The sequence below is a fragment of the Oncorhynchus kisutch genome, linkage group LG14 (genome assembly GCF_002021735.2).
Source record: "Oncorhynchus kisutch isolate 150728-3 linkage group LG14, Okis_V2, whole genome shotgun sequence".
Lineage (NCBI taxonomy): Eukaryota > Metazoa > Chordata > Actinopteri > Salmoniformes > Salmonidae > Oncorhynchus > Oncorhynchus kisutch.
In genome coordinates, this window is record NC_034187.2 from 22,757,674 (window position 1) to 22,780,016 (window position 22,343).

At 44.1% G+C, this 22,343-nt stretch overlaps 1 protein-coding gene across 9 annotated transcripts in view; it reads right to left on the reverse strand.

Moving 5' to 3' along the window:
* Positions 1–2,084: 2,084 nt before the first annotated feature.
* Positions 2,085–22,343, reverse strand: part of LOC109904174 (fermitin family homolog 2) — a 72,754-nt gene continuing 52,495 nt past the window's right edge. For 4 of the 9 annotated variants that reach the window (XM_020501368.2, XM_020501372.2, XM_020501369.2 and 1 more), the window contains 9 exons: positions 17,159–17,293; positions 16,758–16,807; positions 9,960–10,084; positions 9,714–9,820; positions 9,223–9,447; positions 6,090–6,110; positions 5,417–5,541; positions 5,041–5,182; positions 2,085–4,849 (listed from right to left, as the gene is read on the reverse strand). In XM_020501368.2, the coding sequence (XP_020356957.1) occupies positions 4,676–4,849; positions 5,041–5,182; positions 5,417–5,541; positions 6,090–6,110; positions 9,223–9,447; positions 9,714–9,820; positions 9,960–10,084; positions 16,758–16,807; positions 17,159–17,293 (1,104 nt within the window). In that variant the 3' untranslated portion in view covers positions 2,085–4,675. Of the gene's footprint in view, positions 4,850–5,040; positions 5,183–5,416; positions 5,542–6,089; positions 6,606–9,222; positions 9,448–9,713; positions 9,821–9,959; positions 10,085–16,757; positions 16,808–17,158; positions 17,294–22,343 lie in introns of all 9 variants that reach the window. The other 5 variants (XM_020501373.2, XM_031788025.1, XM_031788027.1 and 2 more) reach the window with 2 other exon arrangements.

The window sequence follows — 22,343 nt, forward strand, 5'->3', positions numbered from 1 at the left end:
GTGGAGACTGAACTTATTTCCTACTATGTTTTGATGGAGGGGGCTGTTAGAGGTTTCTGGATGTGAAGGGGCAGATCATTCATCATAGATCATTGGAAATAGATGATCTGACACAGGGGAGAGTATAGACCCAGGAGGTGGTCGGCTTTGACAACTAGAATAAATGTTTGAGTCATTCTCAAAAAATGAAAAGGTGCTTTTTAAAGGGAGTCGCTCTTTAATGACAATGCAATCACTGTATTTACTAAGGCAGCATCTGGACAACAATAAAAACATGTTTCCCCAATATGGGAAGTATTGTAAGATGTGAAATAATCAGTCCCATGTGAAATAATTGACCAGTTCCAGAGAATGACTGTTTAATTGATCACTGGTTTGTCTATAATGGTCTGGTGTAGGTCTATTGACGTAGTCATGAGGCTGTACAAGCTGTACACACATTGGAAACAACTCAATGAGTGGCAGTGTGTGGAGAAAGCTGAATATCTCCAGCCAGCTGATTAACAGAAGTTAGGTAGAATAACCGACAAGAAAAACGATGCTATACCTGTAGCTGTTTCATAAACTAGCTTACCAGTACGATTTGCTTTCTAGGCTAACACACATTTTTCAACCATTGATTATCAGTCAAGTTCCAATGAGTCAACCCTTATGTCCATTACCTTGACCAGGTATGAAGACAGCTGAGATATGCTTCTTAGAATGTAAAGAACAGTGGAAGACAGCTGGCACATCAGTGGTTACAAGAGGTGTGAGATGTTCTGTGGGTCATTGAATCCAAGCAGATTAAATTATTTAAAATCACTTCCAACTCAACGGAGTAGTTTCTTTGAGCGTCCTACTCCTTCTGCTCTTATCGTGGTGGACGTCACGCCGTTGTCCCATGAGGCCACGGGAGTTTCTTGACACTAGGTGGAGTGGCGATTGGTTGAGGACAGCCACTTCCCATTCAGCGTCACACACACAATGGAAATACTCCCTCTGAAGAAGACCCAGGGAATGTCATCGGGATAGGTGCCTCGGTTTGAGATGAGGACAGAGATGCATGCAGAAGATTCAACACACAGATCGTAAGCGCACGCTCTCTCATACATGCAAGCGCTTTAGTTAAGTGAGAGACATGCTCGAAACATCTTAAATAAACAATGAAAATGATAATTGAATAGTTCTTGAAATGCTATTGACACATCTATTAGAAGGACAGGATGTTCCTGTAGATTTCATTGTTCCCAGAGCTACACCAGTAACATCACACACCTCAGCACTGGATTGGAGGGTGGATACCGTACCAGTTGACAAGCAGAGGGGAGGGCTCTCTCAACTGTCACCATAAAGGATTTGACATGCTCAGATCTTACTGTGATGCCATGAACATGCTAGACTACAGAACGCTACACATTTTGTTTTCTAACATTACCGCATGATGTGCATGTTGACAAGTTAAACAAAAAACTAAATGTAGAATCAATGTATAAATCAAGAGACATACCCTGACACACCAACCCTCTCACCATGTATCCCCCATGTCACCTGTCTGAGTCACAGCCCACCACCCCTCCCTACAAGATGCCAAGACACCATGGGCACCAGGTGGCCAGGAGTGCCATCCATCTCGGCCACCAAAAGCCTGGGTACAGAGACGGACGGTAACACTAAACATTTAATCTCCCCATCAATCTGCCGCTATGTTTCTGATGGATGCCAAGTAACGATGGAAGCTGCTTTAAGAACAGTGAGTGACCTTTAGAGTAGTTTGGATCCAGTCCTGGATGTGACTGCAGCAGAGGGTGGAATAGGGGATGGTTACATACTGTCCTCTGGTGGAGACAGGCAACCTTCACCCCATTTCAATTGTTACAGAAAAGGAAAATTCAATACTGTAGCTTTATAGCAAGTATTCTGGATGTTTTCTGTGATCACTGACTCAATGTTTGAATAACTAGTAAGGAGAGGGCTGCTACTTACTGTCAGCAGCATAACAGCATTTCAATTTAAAATCAGTGTCCATATTATTCTGTATAACAATGGTCTACGAACACATAACATGTCCTCAATTGGAGTACAATATTATAACTGAAACTTCCTTAAATAAAAACGTTTATTTTTTTTTAAATAAATGCATTTTTTTTACAGTCTGAAAACAGCCGGCCATGCACTGCTGCTCTGGACATTGGAGGCAAACAAACAACTGTTATAGGAGGAAAAAACTAGGCTAAGTTCGCTTCTTTTACTTCAGTTCACTTACGGCCGTTTGTCTCAAACTCAAAGGTCTACTTTAACAAAAAGTGTCTCCTTCATACCAAAAACATTACTCAATTAAAAGCTACAAGTTATCAGATCTGAAAATGAAGTGATACATTTTGGAAAAGGCACTGAACAGCAGAGTAAGGGTTTGGCAACCTAGGGATGTGTCATTGGTGGTAGTTTACAGAGCTAGAGAGTAAGATCAGTGCCCCCAAAAAATGCAAGAAAATAGAATAGCAATGTAATTCAGCTTATAGGAGAGGCAACAATAAAAAAGTACATTGAAAAGCCCTTTTAATGTTTGGGTAATAATATCTAGTGTGAGAAAAATCTGAATTAAATCCCAAACAACCTGGAGTTTGAGAATATATATATCTATATATATCTTAATGTTAAAAACTCAAGACCGTAACATTGGCAGGCACACATTTTCATACTACATAATGTTGACAGATGGCTTTCCCTCTCTTTTCTGCAAACAAAAACACACTTCCCAAAAAAACAACAAGAAAAAGCAGCAACAAAAGAACTGTACAATTGTAGAAAACCTTTTACATCAGTTACAAAAAACTAATACTTCATTTAATGTTCGTTCATACAGAGGGCAAAGAAAAAAGACTTTGCATAATTAATTCTTCAAACTTGGTGACCTGTTGCTGGTGCGTAATAATGATGGTGCTGAATAATAACACTATATGGTGTAAGATAAAGAATGGCATTTAAAAGAGGCTGCACTTGGGAATGCTGTTATTAATGGTAGTATCCCTCCTGCTGTACTACACACGCACAATGCATTTGCAAGGGTCTGAGTCTCAAGGCAGAGCGGAGGTCTTTCCTTCATGCTGTGGACGCTGGACAACCCTATATGGCTGGCAGTATGTATCTGAGCCAAATCATTTGGGCACCACATGTTCCATGACAACGTTCTTATTTACATTTTCAGTAATTGCCTCAGAACTTGCCCATTAAAATTCCATCTCAAACAGAGTATCCTTGAGTGACCCCTTCAACCTTGAGTAGCTATGAGAACTAGTCATGGTTATTCAGCGGTTTACAGATAAAAAACTACAGGACATTCACCCTGCTTGAGCTCCTGTTGTGCTGACATGTTAACTAATGCAGACAGAGAAGCGCTACAGTAGGTGTATACCAAGGCTGTTTAAACTCTCCAAACACACTTGTTAGCTGTTGTAGTGTTTCACACAGAGGATAGGAGACACTCACTGGAGGTATGATCAAACAAAAAGAACAATGAATTGAACTACAGCTTATTCATTAAGGGATGTGCTACAGACTCCCCTAACCCTAACCCTTATTCTACACTTAACCATTACCCTAACTGTTACCTCAGCAAGCAGTTGCTTATCAACAGATGGCCATGCTATCTGTAGAGCATCCACAGATGGAAAATCCAGACTATCCAAATCAAGTGTGACCAGGGATCATACATATACTGGAGAAGTGCTTACTGCAGAAGTGTGACTTCATATGGACTAGTTAGATCAAAGTGAGAATCCTTCATCGAGTGGAGAGGACACGGTGCCCAATTCTCTCCATGAGCTCTGCGTTCCTTAGCCTTTCCTTAACGGCGGAAGGAAATGACCTCATATCACTTCCTGTCTCTGCTGAGAAAGTAAAAGCTTGTCACTGTTTTGCTGATACTCTTACTCTGCGGATTACTACTGCCTATAGTCACACCAAACTGAGTGAATATGTGGATGTACAATACGTGAGAGTGAGGTGGCACTCTGCAGCATAAATTAGACAGTATCATAACACAGGATGTCAGGCAGTACACAAACCACAACACACCACTTCAAAGACTCCGAACAGTACCACACCTCACCAAAATGACAACAATAAATCAAAACAGGGATAAATAAATAATGTGATTCTTCATACGAACTGATACATGGTTTTGTGGGCTGGTCAGATTATGATGAGGTTGAAGGGTCAATTTGATCAGTTCCTTCAGGGGAGTCAGAGTAGAAGGGGGATTAAGAAAGAGTCTTTGGAATGGTCTCCTGATGACATGTGATAGGTTCTCATGGACCTAGCTTTTTGATAGCTGCTTGAGGAAGAGGCTGCTGTCCCCAGTGCATTGGAGCGGGATGGGTGAGTGGAGAGGGGTCATGGGAGGGGGACGACTCCCAACTTCCTGTCAAATAATGTGGGCGATGGGGGAGCCACAGGCAGGGTTTGGAGTTAGTCTGGGCTGCAGCGTTGCGCAGATTAGTGTTAATGCAACAAAAATAAAGGGCATCAGCTTCTTAACAACAATGGCAATAATGGGTGGCTGCATGGGGCTCTAAAGCATGGTTCCATTTAAAACCACCAAAACTTTATAACAAATAAAATAAACCCATTTGATGTAGCCACCACCCTCCCCTCTTTACCCTAAACTCTGACCCAGGGGGTCAGGTAGTCAGACTCAGACCCAGCCGCTGGTCAGCTTGTAGAACATCTCCTCGTCCAGAGACTCGTTCTGGTCTTTGGCGCGCGTGGACAGGAAGATATAGCCTCCGATGAACTCATGTACCACCTTACAGTCCACCTCCGCACATATGAAAGCCAGGCTAGGCTCGTCTGCAAACTCCACCGTCACCTAGGGCCACAGAATGATCACACAGTCAAAACTATAGGAATCTACAACAGAGAACAGAGATTCTCCTTTTAAAATGTACTAACCATGTGAAATGCCAAGCTAAGATGAAGTTAAAACAAATTGGTGGTATCTGTTCAGAGTATTAAAATGGCTCGTCTTTATTTTTCTGGTCTATAAGCTGAAATCCATACCATCTTGATCTCCCAGTTGACATTCCACTGCTTCATGTTGGCAAACCTCCAGGTCTTGATGGCGTCTCCGGTGCTGGCATCCATCCGGATGAGACGGTTATAGGTGATGCCAATCAGCTCGTCCCTCTTCCCACCCTGGAATCTGTCAATTACAGAATTCCAAGTGAGCTCACTGCTTGGGATGTGCTTATTGGAAGTAATAAGCTTATTGATTTTCAACCATGCATCTTTGAAATCTGACAAAATCTCTGTATGCTGTAATAGAACAATCCCAACCACAGAGGCAGGTGGGCAGACAGAGAGACCTGGGGGAAGAGATCTGTTATATCAATAAAGGAGTGTATGAAGAGACTCTGGAGAAGAGAGGGGGACTCACTTGGCCAGGAAGTGAGTGATGCCAAACTCAGGCAGGGACTGCCATGCCTGGATGAAGCGCATCTTGGCCTCGATCAGACTCATCTGGGCCACGTTCTGGTGGGCCTCTAGGATCCGGGCCGAAATCTGGTGAACACACAACAAAAGATTGTTGAACACACACACACGTCACAGACCACCACTCTGTAACCAAGCCCCAGACACACACACCTGCACAGACACAGGTCTACGGTGCACACATGGCCCTGTCCTATAACCTCCCTATAAACCCCCAAACCCAAAGACACCCATCACCTCCCCATAAATATAGGAAGGCACACAAGGTAACCAAAAGTATCAACAAACATTTGAAATATGTGACCCTCCACAGAGGCCAGTCTAAGGGCCCATGAAGTTCCTCCCCACCCGGTGTATGAGTCAGTGGGATGAGCAGAGAGATGCTGACCTGAGTCTTCAGGACAGACCACTTCACTATATTAGCTTCACATTTAGAGTGTGTTAGTAGTTGGAGAAATTAGAGGGAATGAGGATCGGACAAAACACACTCTAGCAATCACCCTTGACCGTGCCGTATATTTTTCTAAATATTAAAAGGTGAAACTAACTATTGAGACTATGTTACAGATCTACTGGTAAATCAAACACGACCCGAAGACAAACCCATCTCCACTTACCAGGTCCCTGATATAGCCTGGCTGAAGAGGGAAGGAGGCAGACGGAGGGATGGGAGGACAACACAAAAAGAGGGAAGAGAAAACAGAAGGAAAGAACAAAGAAAAACAAGCAAATGAGAACAAGGCCAATCAGCAAAGAAAACAGCTTCAAAACAACGTAGCATAATCAGAACAGGCTAAATTAACAGGAACATTTTGATCTCTGCAGGATCATGCAGCAGTCCCCATGGGGAGAGAAAACCAGCAGCCGTCCCCATGGGGAGAGAAAACCAGCAGCCGTCCCCATGGGGAGAGAAAACCAGCAGCAGTCTCCATGGGGAGAGAAAATCAGCAGCAGTCCCCATGGGGAGAGAAAACCAGCAGCAGTCCCCATGGGGAGAGAAAACCAGCAGCAGTCCCCATGGGGAGAGAAAACCAGCAGCAGTCTCCATGGGGAGAGAAAACCAGCAGCAGTCTCCATGGGCAGAGAAACGAGCAGCAGTCTCCATAGGGAGAGAAACCAGCAGCAGTCGGTATCTGTCAGGGCAAGCAGAGGGTTTAGGACACAAATGATTACAAACTGATTTACAAGTTTGAAACATTTCATTGGAGCTATTATGACAGTAAATATGGTTTTATTTTAGACTTAAGTAGCTACTGTACTGTAGGGCAGGCCATTCATCTTGTGTTTGCAATTCCTTTCATGTCCACACGGTGGGAACACATACCAAGGCATCACACAGCTCAACACCACTACAGCCCTCTGCATTAGGTTATCTAGCAATATCCTGTTGTTTGTTATTGTGCCTGCCCAGTTTGCTTTCTCTTATGTAAAACTATGTTTAGCTAGGAAGTTAGGAATCCATCTAGCCTAACTCCCTTTGATCTATAAATTCCTTTGCATATCTGCTGGGAATTGCAGCGTGGAAGTCACATCGGGGGAGTCGGAGGAGAGGAAGTAAAGTATGGAGAGAAAAAAAGGAAAGAGCAGAGGCAGCACCCTGCAAGCATCTCCCACAGCACAGCTGACTGACACAGTGGCAGGTTGACCTTTATCTTCATGAGTCGTCATGAACGCAGAAGTGGGCAATATACCTTAGGCCAGCTGCAATGAAAACGTTTGCTATTTTGTAAGAATTGATGACAAAAATGTGCTTTTTGGTCTTAATTTCAGGTTAGGGTTAGACATTAGGGTTAGCAGTATGGTTAAGGTTAGGTTAAAAATCAGATGTTATGACTTTATGGCTGTGCCAGCTAGTGACCACTGCAAAGTTCTCACCAGAACAAGATTCATGACGAAAAACATTGACCTGCGACTGAGTAGCTGAAAGAGTGGCTTTTCCCAGCCTGGTTTCCCACTCTGCATTCCCAGACAGGACTCATTTCCTGATGCTCCCAAACAAACAAACTCCCAAACATACTGTATGTCCACAAGCATACAATACACGCACTCTCTCACATACACAACTACAGTACATACACAGTCGCATGAAGGACACACACACCTTCTCTGAACACACCGCCAGCGGCCCTGTCCAGGCGGGGAAGTGAGTGGGTGTTTCATGTGGTGCCTTAGGGACATCCCCTGCCTGCCTGGCTGGAGCTCAGAGCCCCAAATTGAGACTGGAGCTGGGCCAGAACCACAGTCCCATACAGACAGACCCACAGGCCTGGGGAGAGAACTTAGGAGGGGTGCTACTATGAGATGTGAGGAGAGGCCCATTTTTTCTCACACATGCATACTACACACACACCTATTCTGTTTGTGGGCAGCAATGCAGAATAAACCAGTCTGTCTCCTTCTTTGGGACAAAAACACCATTCCAGTGTGATCCAGCAGACACGGTAATGACGTTTTTAGGATGTCGACCCTGGATAGACATTTCCTGTTTGATTAGCTCTCTCCTCCCTTCTCACTCACACTATGAGTGGTCTTTCCCTATGCTCTTCTTCTAGACGACCAGATTCACGTAAGGCTGAAGCTATGGTTACAGTCCAAACCCAGACTAGTACCGAGACATCACTTAACCAACACACAAAAAGAACCTCCAACTTTTCCTATACAGCTTAAATCAGAACCACATTGAGTGAGTAAGCGTGGGAAGACCACTCCCCTTCTCATTGTTACCGGTATACGCATCAGCCTGTTATTTACGTTGGAATTTGCTAAATAAAGAGCACAATTTTACTGTTACTTAAAAACTTAAGTTAATCTCTGCCTATGAGGGACTAATGCGGAAATGTGACTTTTCGTCATTGGTTGGCTTTTGGTGGTTTATTTCGGATTTCTCAGTAAGACAACTCCTTTAGGTTGAGTCTCTTTCTCTGGCTGTGACTCAACCTTTAGTAATATATTAATTTCTTCTTCTCCTTTCCTTGTGTGTAACTGGTGAAATGGCTAGCTAGTTAGCGGTGCGCGCTAGTAGTGTTTAAAAATCGGTGACGTCACTCGCTCAGACCTTTAAGTAGTTGCTTCCCTTGCTCTGCAAGGCCCGTGGCTTTTGTGGAGTGATTGGTAATGATGCTTCGTGGGTGACCATTGATGTGTGCAGAGGGTCCCTGGTTCAAGCCCGGGATGGGGCAAAGAGAGGGACAGAAGCAATACTGTTACTTGAGCACAGATCTGGCAGGATATGGATGGGTGAAATTAACATGGTGGACCTCTATCCAGTCAACTAGCTTCCTTTCAGAGGTAAATGACAGAAGGGAGACTAGGGAAGGAAGCTGATTAGAGTAAGAAGATAGCCTTTGAGCGTGACTTGTGGTAATCCTCTCCTTTAGACTGTTGTCCTGGGTTCCCCTTGGAGAGGGAGGAATAGAGGGCGGTTGCATTCCTGTGCAGGACAACCCAGATGCCAGGAGGCACCCCAGGCCAGCTGGGAATACAACCTCCACCCTGAACACTGCTCTGCCTATTCTCTTCCCCCTTCGTCTCTCTCCATCCTAGACTATCCTTAAACCTTCACCTGACTAACGTCAACTCATCTGAACATGATTAAGGGTTGCTTTTTATTGCCATTGCAAGTGAACTGACAAAAGCTGTGTAGCAATATGCATCTGTATGCATGCATATTTGAATCCAGGGAGTGATGGGCCAATCATCTATTGTCTACACTGATGGGGTCTCCTCTCCACACAGCCCCTGGCTAGTTACCTGCTTGTTCTTGTACTTCTTCAGGTAGCGCGGCGACACCAGGCACTCAGAGTTGATGTCGTTGGTGACAGCTGGCTCGGCGATGAACTGCGGGTCAGGGTTCATGTGCTGCATCTTGAGGAAGGATAGAATGTTCTGGACCTCCAGGCTATAGGAGCTGTCTGCCATGGTCTTCCCCTTAGAGGCCAGGCGGCACGCTGCCATCCAGTGGGCATATGGCTTCTCCTGCATGGGAAGGAGGGAGGTGGTGGTTATGCTGAGGCCAATGACGTACAAGGTTTTTCATTAGGTCCTAGAGCACTTTCCGATATATATAATAGATATAGATATAATATTTTCACCTACACTCCAACTATTGACACAAATCTGATCAGTCTTAATATGTTTCTAAGTCGCTTTAAATGTAACACCATGAGTAAATGTATTGCATTCTTGACATTGTGACAGATAGGCTTCCACTGGCTGCATGGAGGACTGAGAGCCACACTCACAGCGTCACACCGCAGCCAGATCTCGTTCATGCCGTCAGCCACTGGGATTAGCAACTTTATGTTGAATTTCTGACTGGAAATGTTCACATCTGGTGTTACCTCACAACCTACAAAGACAAGGAAAGGTTCAGAGGAAGGGGACAGGAGGGGGTCAAAACCATCTATCACACACCACTGGGGATCACACACTTAGGTCATAAAGGAACTGTTGCCTTCGGTGTGTGTGTGGGGGGGGGGTCCTGGTACCTCTTAGATTCATTTGGAGGGAGGGTGTCCCATGAGCCTCCTCTTTGCTCTTGTAGCAGGAAATTGTGATGTCCTTGAATGTGCACCAGTACTGCTTGTAGCCTTTCAGTGTCAGCTTTTTTGGCCTGGAAAATACATAGGAGAGCGAGCAAGAGAGGCAGCGAGAGAGAGTGAGAAAGGCAGCGAGCGAGAGGCAGAGCGATAGCCAGAGAGAGGCAGAGAGAGGAGGCAGAGAGCGAGAGGCAGAGAGCGAGGTACATGGGAATAGAAGCGCAAAAGGTGTTTTTATGTGCACCATGTCATCAAGTACAGACTAATCCGCAAAGGGTCAATTTGTTGGAAGCACATATCTGCTGGGAAAATGTTTTCATGCAGACTTTGGAATATTCGCATGAGAATCTGTCACCAGTTGGATGGAAACCTAGCTCATCATCGGTGTTTATCAAATCAAATTTTATTGGTCACATACACATGGTTAGCAGATGTTAATGCGAGTGAAGCGAAATGCTTGTGCTTCTAGTTCCGACAGTGCAGAATATCTAACAAGTAATCTAACAGTTCCCCAACAACTACCTAATACACACAAATCTAAAAAGGGGTGAATGAGAATGTAAATATAAGTATATGGATGAGCGATGGCCAAGCGGCATAGGCAACGTGCAATAGATGGTATAAAATACAGTATATACATGTGATGACTAATGTAAGCATAATAATATGTAAACATTATTAAAGTGGCATTATTTAAAGTGACTAGTGATCCATTTATTAAGGTGTCCACTGATTTGGTCTCAATGTAGGCAGCAGCCTCTCTTGAGTTAGGGATTGCGGTTTAGCAGTATGATGTCCTTGAGATAGAAGCTGTTTTTCAGTCTCTCGGTCCCAGCATTGATGCACCTGTACTGACCTCGCCTTCTGGATGATAGCGGGGTGAACAGGCAGTGGATCGAGTGGTTGTCGTTCTTGATGATATTTTTGGCCTTCCTTTGACATCGGGTGCTGTAGGTGTCATGGAGGGCAGGTAGTTTGCCCCCGGTGATGCGTTGTGCAGACCGCACCACCCACTGGAGAGCCTTGCAGTTGAGGGCGGTGCAGTTGCCGTACCAGGCTGTGATACAGCCCGACAGGATGCTCTTGATTGTGCATCTGTAAAAGTTTGTGGGGGTTTTGGGTGACAAGCAAAATGTATTTAGCTGATGCGCCTTCACCACACTGTGTGTGGGTGGACCATTTCAGTTCGTCTGTGACGTGTACGCCCAGGAACTTAAAACGTTCCACCTTCTCCACCACTGTCCCTTCGTTGTGGATATGGGGGTGCTCCCTCTGCTGTTTCCTGAAGTAAACAATCATCTCCTTTGTTTTGTTGATGTTGAGTGAGTGGTTTTTTTCCTGACACCACACTCCGAGGGCCCTCACCTCCTCCCTGTAGGCTGTCTCGTCGTCCTTGGTGATCAAGCCCACTACTATTGTGTCGTCTGCAAACTTCAAGATTGAGTTAGAGGCGTTCATGTCCACACAGTCATGGGTGAACAGGGAGTACAGGAGAGGGCTGAGCACACACCCTTGTGGGGCCCCTGTGTTGTGAAACAGTGAAGTGGAGGTGTTTCCTACCTTCACCACCTGGGGGCAGCCCGTCAGAAAGTCCAGGACCAAGTTGCACAGGGCGGGGCTGAGACCAGGCCCTCCAGCTTGATGAGCACTATGGTGTTGAATGCTGAGCTGTAGTTAATTAACAGCAGTCTTACATGGGTATTATTTTGTCCAGATGGGATAGGGCAGTGTGCAGTGAAGGATGATTGCATCATCTGTGGACCTGTTGGGGCGGTACGCAAACTGAAGTGTATCTAGTGTGGCCGGTAAGGTGGTGGTTGTGATATGATCCTTGACTAGCCTCTCAAAGCACTTCATGATGACAAGTCAGTGCTACGGGGCCGTAGTCATTTAGTTCAGTTATCTTTGCCTTCTTGGGTACAGGAACAGTGGTAGCCATCTTGAAGCATGTGGAGACAACAGACTGGGCTAGGGAGAGATTGAGTATGTCCGTAAACACCAGCCCGCTGGTCTATGAATGCACTGAGGACGCGGCTAGGGATGCTGCCTGGGCCATTAGCCTTGCCGTCTGGGCCAGTATTCTTGCGAGGGTGAACACGTTTAAATGTTTCACTCACGAGAAGGAGGGGGCGCAGTCTTTGTTAGTGAGCTGTGACAGTGGCACTGTATTATCCTCAAAGCGGGAAAAGGTGTTTAGTTTGTATGGAAGCGTGACGGTGTCCGCGACGTGGCTGTTATTGTAGTCCGTAATTTCCTGTAGATCCTGCCACATACGTCTCTTATCTGAGCCGTTGAATTGCGACTCCACCTAACCTAGCTAATTGTTACAGTGGGACGGAAACCTAGCTAATTGTTACAGTGGGACGGAAACCTAGCTAATTGTTACAGTGGGACGGAAACCTAGCTAATTGTTACAGTGGGACGGAAACCTAGCTAATTGTTACAGTGGGACGGAAACCTAGCTAATTGTTACAGTGGGACGGAAACCTAGCTAATTGTTACAGTGGGACGGAAACCTAGCTAATTGTTACAGTGGGACGGAAACCTAGCTAATTGTTACAGTGGGACGGAAACCTAGCTAATTGTTACAGTGGGACGGAAACCTAGCTAATTGTTACAGTGGGACAGAAACCTAGCTAGCTGTTACAGTTGGACAGAAACCGCCTGCAGAAAACACCCACAATACTTGGATTGCTCCTTATCTACCTTGCCAGAGGCTCCGCCCCCAACAAGTAGAGCAGGGGGGCCAGCGAGCACCCAAAAGGAATCTGTCAGAGTTCAGACCATTAGTAGTCATCATGGCATTTGGATGAGAGTATAGGGACTTTATCCATTTAATAACGTTTGGGCTTATATTGAACTTTTCTAAGACTGAGAACAGAAAGCGCCACTATTCTGTGAAAGCCTTCTCAGCATCCAGTGAAGCCAGCAGGACAGGGGTCTTCTGTGTGTTTACTTGATCAATAATATCAAAAAGACAGTGAATGTTATCAGAAGAGTACCTGTCTCTAATAAATCCAGTTTTTTGGTCTGCTTTTATTATTTTGGGAAGAAGAGCGTTTAGTCTTTTGGCGAGCAATTTGGTAATTATTTTGTAGTGGAAATCCAACAAGCTTATGGGCCGGAAGGACGAGCAGGATAGAGGGACCTTGTCTTTTTTGAGCAGCACTGTAATGAGGGCTGTGTACAAAGTCTGGGAGAGCTCCGTTTTTGCAAAAATCATCCAGCATTGGCATGAAAATAGGGCTAAACTGGGGCCAAAACGCTTTGGAGAACTCATCTGGGCCTGGGGGCTTATTAGCATGGGGGTCATTTCCTCCAGGACCACCTCAGTAGTGAAGAGGGAGTTGAGATCTTCTTGGTCTGTCTCTGATAGTTTAGGTAGTGAGATTCCCTCTAGGAAGGAATGGAGTTCTGAGATAAAACATACGGATGCAGAAATATATAGTTTGCAGTAAAAATCATGAAAAGTTAAATCACTTTTTTTGGTCATATGTGACCTAGTCCTCTGCTGTTCGGATGGCCATGATTGTACGCTCGGACATATTTTTTTAATTGGTAAGCAAGCAATCTACTAGGCCTATTGCTATACTCATGGTATTTATGTTTAGTAAAGAAGAACTTATATCTCCTGAGTATAGTCCAAGTTCAGTTTGGCTGCTTTAAGTTGACTCCAGGAGGTGCTGTCTAGGGATTGTTTATGTACTTTTTCACAGCGTTCCAGCTCCCTCTCAAGATCTAGCCTGTGTGCTTCCATTGCTTGTTTCTTAGAGGAAGCCTATGCATTTAGATGACCTCTTAGTGTGACTTTGGCAGTGTCCCACATTGTGGCCGGTGAAACAGGAGAGTCTGTTGTCTTGTGTGTCTATCCATGTAGTTACCAATGTATGGAACGCTTCGTTTGATAACATGGAGATGTTGAATTTCTAGGTCTTTGACCTCGGAGTGTTTTTGCAGAGGTCAAAGGGGAGGTGGACAAAGGCGTGATCTGAAAGTGCTATGGGTCCGATTGTACACATGGCTGAATTTATGAAAATCTTTGGGATAAAAATGTAATCTATACGGGAGTAGGTGTAATGAACATTAGAGTAGTATGTATGCATGTCCATAGATGAGCTAGTCTCTCTCCAGATATCTTTCAGTCCCATCTCTTTAGTAAGAGTTCAACATCTTTGCAGATCTAGGATTTGTGGAGGGGACTTGAGGCTTTGTCCAGTGTTGGGTTTGTCCAGTGTTGTCCAGCCAGCACTCCAAAGGAAACACAATGCTCAATGAACAGGGTTATCATTTTTGACATGAAAGCAGGAGTATCTGTGTTAGGGGCATATATGTTTAAGATTGTATGGACAACCAATTACCGTGACCCTGTTATCAAAATAAATCTCCACTCCAGATATGTTTTTGTCAATTATGAATGGAACATTCTTCTGGATAAGTATGGCTGTACCTCTACTGTTTGATTTGAAAGATGAGAAATACACCTGTCCCACCCAAGCTCTGCGGCGTTTGGCATGTTCTGCATCACAGAGCTGTGTCTTTTGTAATAGTGCAATGTCTGCTTTTTCCTTTTTTACAGCACATAGTATTTATTGCATGACCTAGACCCTGGCAGTTCCATGTCAATAGATGTAAGGTACTAGTCAACATCATCGAACAGTAATGGAACTCTAGTGCAAGTCATCTCTGGGTAAAGGTGGATAATAGTTACAACTGCGATCACATAAAAATAACAATCTCTGAACACCCTAGCCGAGTTCCCAAACAACTCGACATATCCCATTGGATCTATTACCCCCCCGCTCAGTCTCAATTCTGTGTTCCCCAAAAAAATAAAAAAAATAAAAAGCAGGAATAGTTAGCAACGCACTCTCCCCCTCCCCATCAAAGAAATGCCTCATCCTCTCCACCCCACATTGAGTAAGTGACAACGTCCAGACCACATTAAAAAAAAAGGGGGGAGAAAACAAAATCAATAGCCCAGCCTACATATACCTCCCCCGAAGGACATAGGGCTAATCGTTTGGACCAAATAATACAGAAATGTTGGGGCAAATCCTTAAGAGGGATCTATAGGATAAGTTGCTTGTTTTTATTAAAACATCCTGTTGATATTACAAGGCCATAGGCATAAAATTGACACATTTGAGCTTCCCGTTAGGTCTGTAAATGTATTGTAAATCAACAGCCTATAAATGGTGGAGGCCAATGTGAAAATAATACCTACAAATAATAATTAAAAAGGGGGAAATAAAAGTAGGCTGAAACATTACTAGACCTAGGTTAGGCTATAGAGTCTATCCCTCTCTCAGCTAAAATAAAATGAATACAAATTAGACGGCTATAATGACATTTAGCGGGGTGGGTGGGTCTTTGGATGGCGGCTATATGTTGTCTTACCTCCATTAGTAATGACAGTAATCGCTTTTAGTCATTGGTCCATTTCTCAGTGACCAGGATTGTCCTTCAAAAAAACATTTAGCCTCTTCTGGAGTTTTGAAGTGTCGCAGGGCTCCTTGAAGAATCCTGAGCTTGTTTGGGTATTTGAATCCCCTAAAGATGCCTCGGTCAATGGCGTATTTCTTCACCACGTCAAACACTGTGCTTTTGGCATATTCCAGCTGACAAGTCCTGGTGTAAAGTGAGTATGGCATTTCCCACTAACGGTGTTGATTTGCGACACCTGTAGCACTCGTTCCTTGTCAGTGAATCTCAGGAAACGTAAGTGATTGGGCACGGTGGTTGTCTGGCTGCTGGTGGGGGCCTCAGTGCTCGGTGAGCTCTCGAGTTCTATGGGCCTGTCAGTGGACAGGTGGAGCCACTCGGGAGTTAGTCTTATGGATCAGTGGCATGTTCCCTGTTCTTTTTCACCCAGATTTAATAGAACACAATTATTCCTTCGCCCCGTTTTCTAGGTCCTCTGTTTTCTCTTCCAGATGCTCCATTTTCTTTTTAGCATATGCTATTGTTTCCATGGTGTCGGTCAGTGTGTTTTCCATGGATAGCATCCGCCCCTCTGCCTTATCCAGGCGCCCGGCGTTGATGCTTATCTTGTTGTTGATGTCAGGCAAAGCATTTCAGGGTTGTCACCCCTTGCCCCCCATCACACTGAGCTGAGACTTAATTGCAATCTAATTTGATGTTGAGCTCTGTACGTTGGGATCTCAGCTCAAAAAGGATGTCTTCGACAGAGTGCGAGGTTGGCATTTGTTGGGCCTCGGGGGGGATGGGTTCTCTTGCTCCTGGCTAATGGCGCTAGCTTTTTCTTGGAGGCTTTTTCTGCGGCTAATGCGCGAGTCCGGGTAAAAATGTCACCTGTAATGTCGCCTTTTGTAGCCGCCATGACTTTTTGACTAAAGCTAAAGGAGTTAACTTGAAGTGGAGGTAAGATTAGGAATTGGAAACTATTTGTGCGGAGCTCTTAGTTCATGCGGCCATCTCGTTCAAGGGTCACGTGATCCCCCTAAGGTCAGTTTTGAATTACTCCCTAATGGTTTAGATTAGGGTTGCACAATTATTTCAATAAATTCCCTGGTTTTGAAGAACTCCTGGTTGGAGGATTCCGGATTTCCTGCTTATTCCCTCCAGATTCCGGGAATCCTCCAACCGGGATTTGGGAAAATCAGGGAATTTAATTGTAAGTTCCTGGAATTTTGCAACCTTAGTTAAGATTAGGATTTTAGATGATACACTTATTCTACAGCTGCGATTAAAGACAACTTCTACAGCAGAAGCAGTTATTGAACTTACTTGAAGACTTTGACGTAGTCGGCCAGTTCAGGAATGGACGTGATATCACCCTGAGAGGAAGAGAAAAACAAATAAGTTTATTGATGAAAGGAGAAGGGCAGGATTCTGCACAACTAACAATGACTTCAGCATTGCATATGAAGGAACAGTTGTGTAATCAAGCTTTAACTTCCTCAGATAAGCTGTATAAACTACAGTCATTTGGGGAGGGGTACCTTTAACAATGGCCACATGTGATACCAACTACAGTATTTAGCCTTCTGAACAAGCCTCTTGCATTGCAGTAAAGTAACATTCAGTGAACTAAAGTAGTACCAGGGTGTTGTAGGCCTATCCTCCCTCCAGGGTGATCGCCAGGTCTGACAGGGTTAGGGTTAGTATAGGACAGTAAGGTGTAGTACCAGGGTATTGGAGGTCTTGCCTCCCTCCAGGGTGATCTCCAGGTCTGACAGGGCAGCGTCCACCTCGTCCACCTCCTTCTCACTGTTGTTCATGTGGTTTCCTGACGACATGATAGACAGCTTGTTGATGTGGTACTGGGGGACAAATAGAGAAGGGGTTAAGAGATGCGGTGTGGGTGAACGGATCATCTTTGCATGTGTATTTCCCACCATAAAGAATGGAGGTGGTGGTGTTATGGTATGGGGGTGCTTTGCTGGTGACACGGTCCGATTTATTTAGAATTCAAGGTACACTTAACCAGCATGACTATCACAGCATTCTGCAGCGAAACACCATCCCATCTGGTTTGCGCTTAGTGGGAACTATCATTTGTTTCTCAACAGGACAATGACACAACACACCTCCAGGCTGTGTAAGGGCTATTTGACCAAGAAGGAGAGCAATGGAGTGCTGAATCAGATGACCTGATCTCCACAATATGACTGTAAAACAAAGTATGTGTACAGTGTGTAGCAACCATGTCGAGACAGAGTGGCTTTGGGAGGGAAGGGTATGATTTAGTAGAGAAAATGGGTGGGAGGGTCAAGATGCTGCAATCTCAGCAGTGACTGTAAATGTGTCTTTAATAGAAGCACATGTGAGTAGTGCAGACTTGGGACATTGCGTGCAACATTTCTACACTGATTCACAATGGAAATACCATCTCGTCTGTTCAGAATCCTGTTTGTAATATTGGGGAGAGTCCCTGACCTTGCCTGGCCATTCATGCATTATCATGTGGACCAACGAGAGTCAGTCTCAGAACGGCCTGATCCACCCCACAGTGGCACTAAGCCTATGACTCACCAACACTCAATACAACTTGTTGACAAACGCTATTTATACTTTCAAGCCACCCCACCTCCCACTAGTCCCTTTCGATATATGAATGAACAGCTGCCTAGAGGGAGGGACTGAGTGAGGTGGTGTGGGGGTGAGAGGTAGAGGGGGCTGGAAAGGAAAAGAGGCATATTTCAGGACGCTATGGCGGAAGCGCCCATAGCCAGCTAGGGTTTCAGAATGTAGGACAAAGGCTTCTCCCTCTATGTCACCATGGCCATTTCTCAATTGGATTTGCTCACCTCCTACGTCTTCTCTCCTCCCTTGCCTCCTTTTGAAAAAGGTCAAAGTTAATTGAGGAGAGTGAACGTGGTTGGAAATTAGTTTGCTTGAAATGAGACGGTCATTCTCCACTCGCACGTCATTACACAAATTGTTTACAGGGGGTGGATCCCAAAATAAATGTGTAGAGTAATCCCCAAAAATGAGTTAGGATAAACATAAGTATCCTCAATGAAAGGTGGCTATCGAGAGGAGAGGACACTCCTGTTTACCTACTAACAAATTGCCACAACACTCAACCACTTATCGGTTTTCGGGTGACGGAGGAGAGAGGACAGTCTTTTGCCCAAATGAGAATCTCCCCATACATCTACCTCCGACACCCACACTACACTGTGTTTCTGGGATGTGATTTACTGGTGTGTGCGTTGTATGTATAGAGTTGGAATTGGGAGCAGTAGGCTGATTTGCAGACCATTATTCTCCACCCTATGGGCAGGACTCCAAATACAGGCCTGTTTACTGAGCTGGACATGGCTGGCTAGTCGCTATACTTAGACAAGCTGACATATCCAGGTGATTGTCTGCTAATGCCAGCCAGCTCCATGGACACAGACCACTTAATGTAATAAACCCACCCCTTCTCTTCCTGCCTGACTTCAGGGAAACCTTAGCCATGACTCCAACAGATACCTTTAACTTAGCAAGAGAGAGTGAGATAGCTGTGCTAACAGACAGGTAGTGACAGGCTAGCTGTTAATCCAAACAAACTGCAGATCAGCATCTCCTCAGGGGGGTCGAAACACTAAACCCTCAACCAATGGTGTATTAATAAACGTCTCGGCCCCTGTTGGAAAACGTAGCATAGTAGTTAACAGCTTTCAGTGTAAATGGGGATAGAGGAATGTGTAGGAGGCTACAGGTCCGGTTGGAGTGGGTGTTCCATCCGGTAGTTGTGGGGTGAGTCCAGTAGCCTTATTATTTACTCAGCACTAAAAATGTATGTTATTGTTCGGTTTTTAAAACAACTCATTCACCGATGTCGGATCAATTATTTGAATTCCATTTGATTGTTTTTTTTTCTCTAAAAGATAAATCAGATCAAGCCCGAACTGTGTGATGTAGAAGGGAGTTGTAGTTTCCAACAGGCCAATACCACATTTTCTGTGCTAAACTAACTACAATGACCAGCAAACTCTTTATTTTTTTAGTAACTGCAAAACACCGTCTCAACGTCAACAGTGAAGAGGCGATTCTGGGATGCTGGCCTTCTAGGCAGAGTTCCTCTGTCCAGTGTCTGTTCTTTTGCCCATCTTAATCTTTTTTTATTTTATTGGCCAGCCTGAGATATGGCTTTTTCTTTGCAACTCTGCCTAAAAAGGCCAGCATCCCGGAGTCGCCTTTTCACTGTTGACATTGAGACTGGTGTTTTGCGGGTACTATTTAACGAAGCTGCCAGTTGAGGACGTGAGGCATCTGTTTCTCAAACTAGACACTAATGTACTTGTCCTCTTTCTCATTTGTGCACCAGGGCCTCCCACTTTCTATTCTGGTTAGAGCCGGTTTGCATTGTTCTGTGAAGGGAGTAGTACACAGCGTTGTACGAGATCTTCAGTTTCTTGGCATATTCTCGCATGGAATAGCCTTCATTTCTCAGAACAAAAATAGACTGACGAGATTCAGAAGAAAGTTACTTGTTTCTGGCCATTTTGCGCCTGTAATCAAACCCACAAATGCTGATGCTCCAGATACTCAACTAGACTAAATTTAGTTTTATTGCTTCTTTAAAATCAGCACAACAATTTTCAGCTGTGCTAACATAATTGCAAAAGGGTTTTCTAATGATCACTTTGAAAATGATAACCTTGGATTAGCTAACATGCCATTGGAATACAGGAGTGCTGGTTGCTGATAACGGGCCTCTGTAGATATTCCATAACTTTATATATATTTTTTTTAAAGTGCCTTTTCCGGCTACAATAGTCATTCACAACATTAGCAATGTCTACATTGTATTTCTGATAAATGTTATTTTAAAAATGGACAAAAAAAAAAAAGTGCTTTTCTTTCAAAAACAAGGACATTTCTAAGTGACCAAACTTTTGAACATTAGCATATATATATATATATAAAATTGAGTTAAATAAAGCAGCATACAAACATGGACTCTTTTTGTTTTCTTGAGTAAGGCAGCTCCAAAACGCAGGCGTTTCAGCCTAGCTCAGTGCTTTCTGTGGTGGTGGGGCAAGATAGCAGAAAATACAGAGTGCGTCACCGTGATTGGCTCAGTGTTCTGTCACTCATGGGGACACTATGTCACCACCAAGTCTAAAGGAAGCCCATTGGGTGCTGCCATAGAGTTATATTAGAAGTGCCCATCCAAGGCGGCCAAGGTCATTGGCCACAGATAAAATTACGTCAAATCACATTCTCTACAGTAGCTTTGATTGGACTAATCATGTCAACATCACACTTTCAAAATCTTAGCTAGCAGTCATCATGAATCAAGTAAACTGGAAAAAAAAAAAATCTTTGTCATATGAAGATAAATTATAGATGAAACGCATCGGTGCTCATCGGCCATTGGACAACATTACACAACAAGTTGGAAATCACAAATTTAACAAATGAGTGAAGGAATCAGTGGCTGAGTTCAGGACAACTGGGAACTCAGGAAAATGCGTTTTGAACTTTCATCCAACTCTGAATTGTAAAATCGTGAACTCGGGCCTCTTTCTAGATCTACGACCTGAAGATCACTGACGTCATCATGATTTAGTAAGCTGTTAGTAGCCCATGTGCCTGACCCTAATAATTTTGTATATTTTCTCCTCTTAATTTCACCTACTATTTTGACTTGGTGGTGCACATGTAGCCTATAACCTGTTTTTGAGAAATGTAATCAATCAATCATCGAATCTTGTAAGAGCTTTCATTATCTGCTTATTATGCCCCCTTTCTTTATCCGACTGTTCTGACTTGGTGTACAATGAGAACACTAAAAAAGACCAATGTTTTGAATTCTGTCGCTGTACATTTCAAGTGTGCTGAACAAACAGTTATTGACTACATCCGTCCTAGATCCCTCATTAATGTCTTCATCGGAATTACGGATTACCTCTTATCCGCTTGTCGTCCCCTTATGCCATAGTTTGTACATATCAATTGTCAGTAGAAACCACATTTGTTTAAAACCCTTGTGTATTCTTAACATTCTGTATACTCCCCTTGTCCCAAGGATTAAAAAAATGATCCGACTTCTCTAAACCCCTAAAATAAAGCAGCTTAATTGAATTTTAAACCACAAATCTATTTTGCATGAAGAAACAACCTGTTATTCATGAAACTTTAGGAATATCTCGATTTTCCCTGTTCACAATGCATAAAGACCGCATTTAAAATCAGTGGACACCACTCTTTTTATTACAACACCTGTCATAATTGTTAAGTCTTGACTCACGGTTATCAAATTGTAGCATTCTTGAGAAAGTGTGGAAGACTTTCATTGGCACCGAAAATCTCCCTTCCCCTCTCTGCATCCCAGAGACTACATGTAGCCTCACCCTGGGACCTAAACACGCCCGCTAAAATTAGCAGCCCTATGTAGGCATGCAGGTCAATCTCATCAGTCTCCATATTTATTATTTATTTACAAAGGCGATGTTTCACTTTTTCTAATGTTGGGGTCACTCTTGGAAAAGTAATAAAATTTCAAGTTGAAAAAAAATGTCATTTAGGGGGTTCTCTCTGCTGTTAAACATACTGTCGGGTCATTTTTGACCCTTAAGATCAACACAAGGGTTAAGCAAGTCAGCCATATCAGCTTTTTTTAAGGCAGTAAATGAGGCTGAATGAACTGTTTTGCTGCCAGACAAGGCTCCGCTGATAGCCAGGTGTAGCAGTGGTAAGGTGTTGGGACTGCTGTTGGGACAGCTTTGCCCCACCAAGATTTGCATGCTAAAATCGCCACTGACAACAACCATAATCCACTGTGCACCTACTTGTCCAGTCTGTGCATTTCTTTTACGCCTGCTATGTTAGGATAGCGTGGGGCAGACACAGAGAGGTTGAGAAAAGAGATAA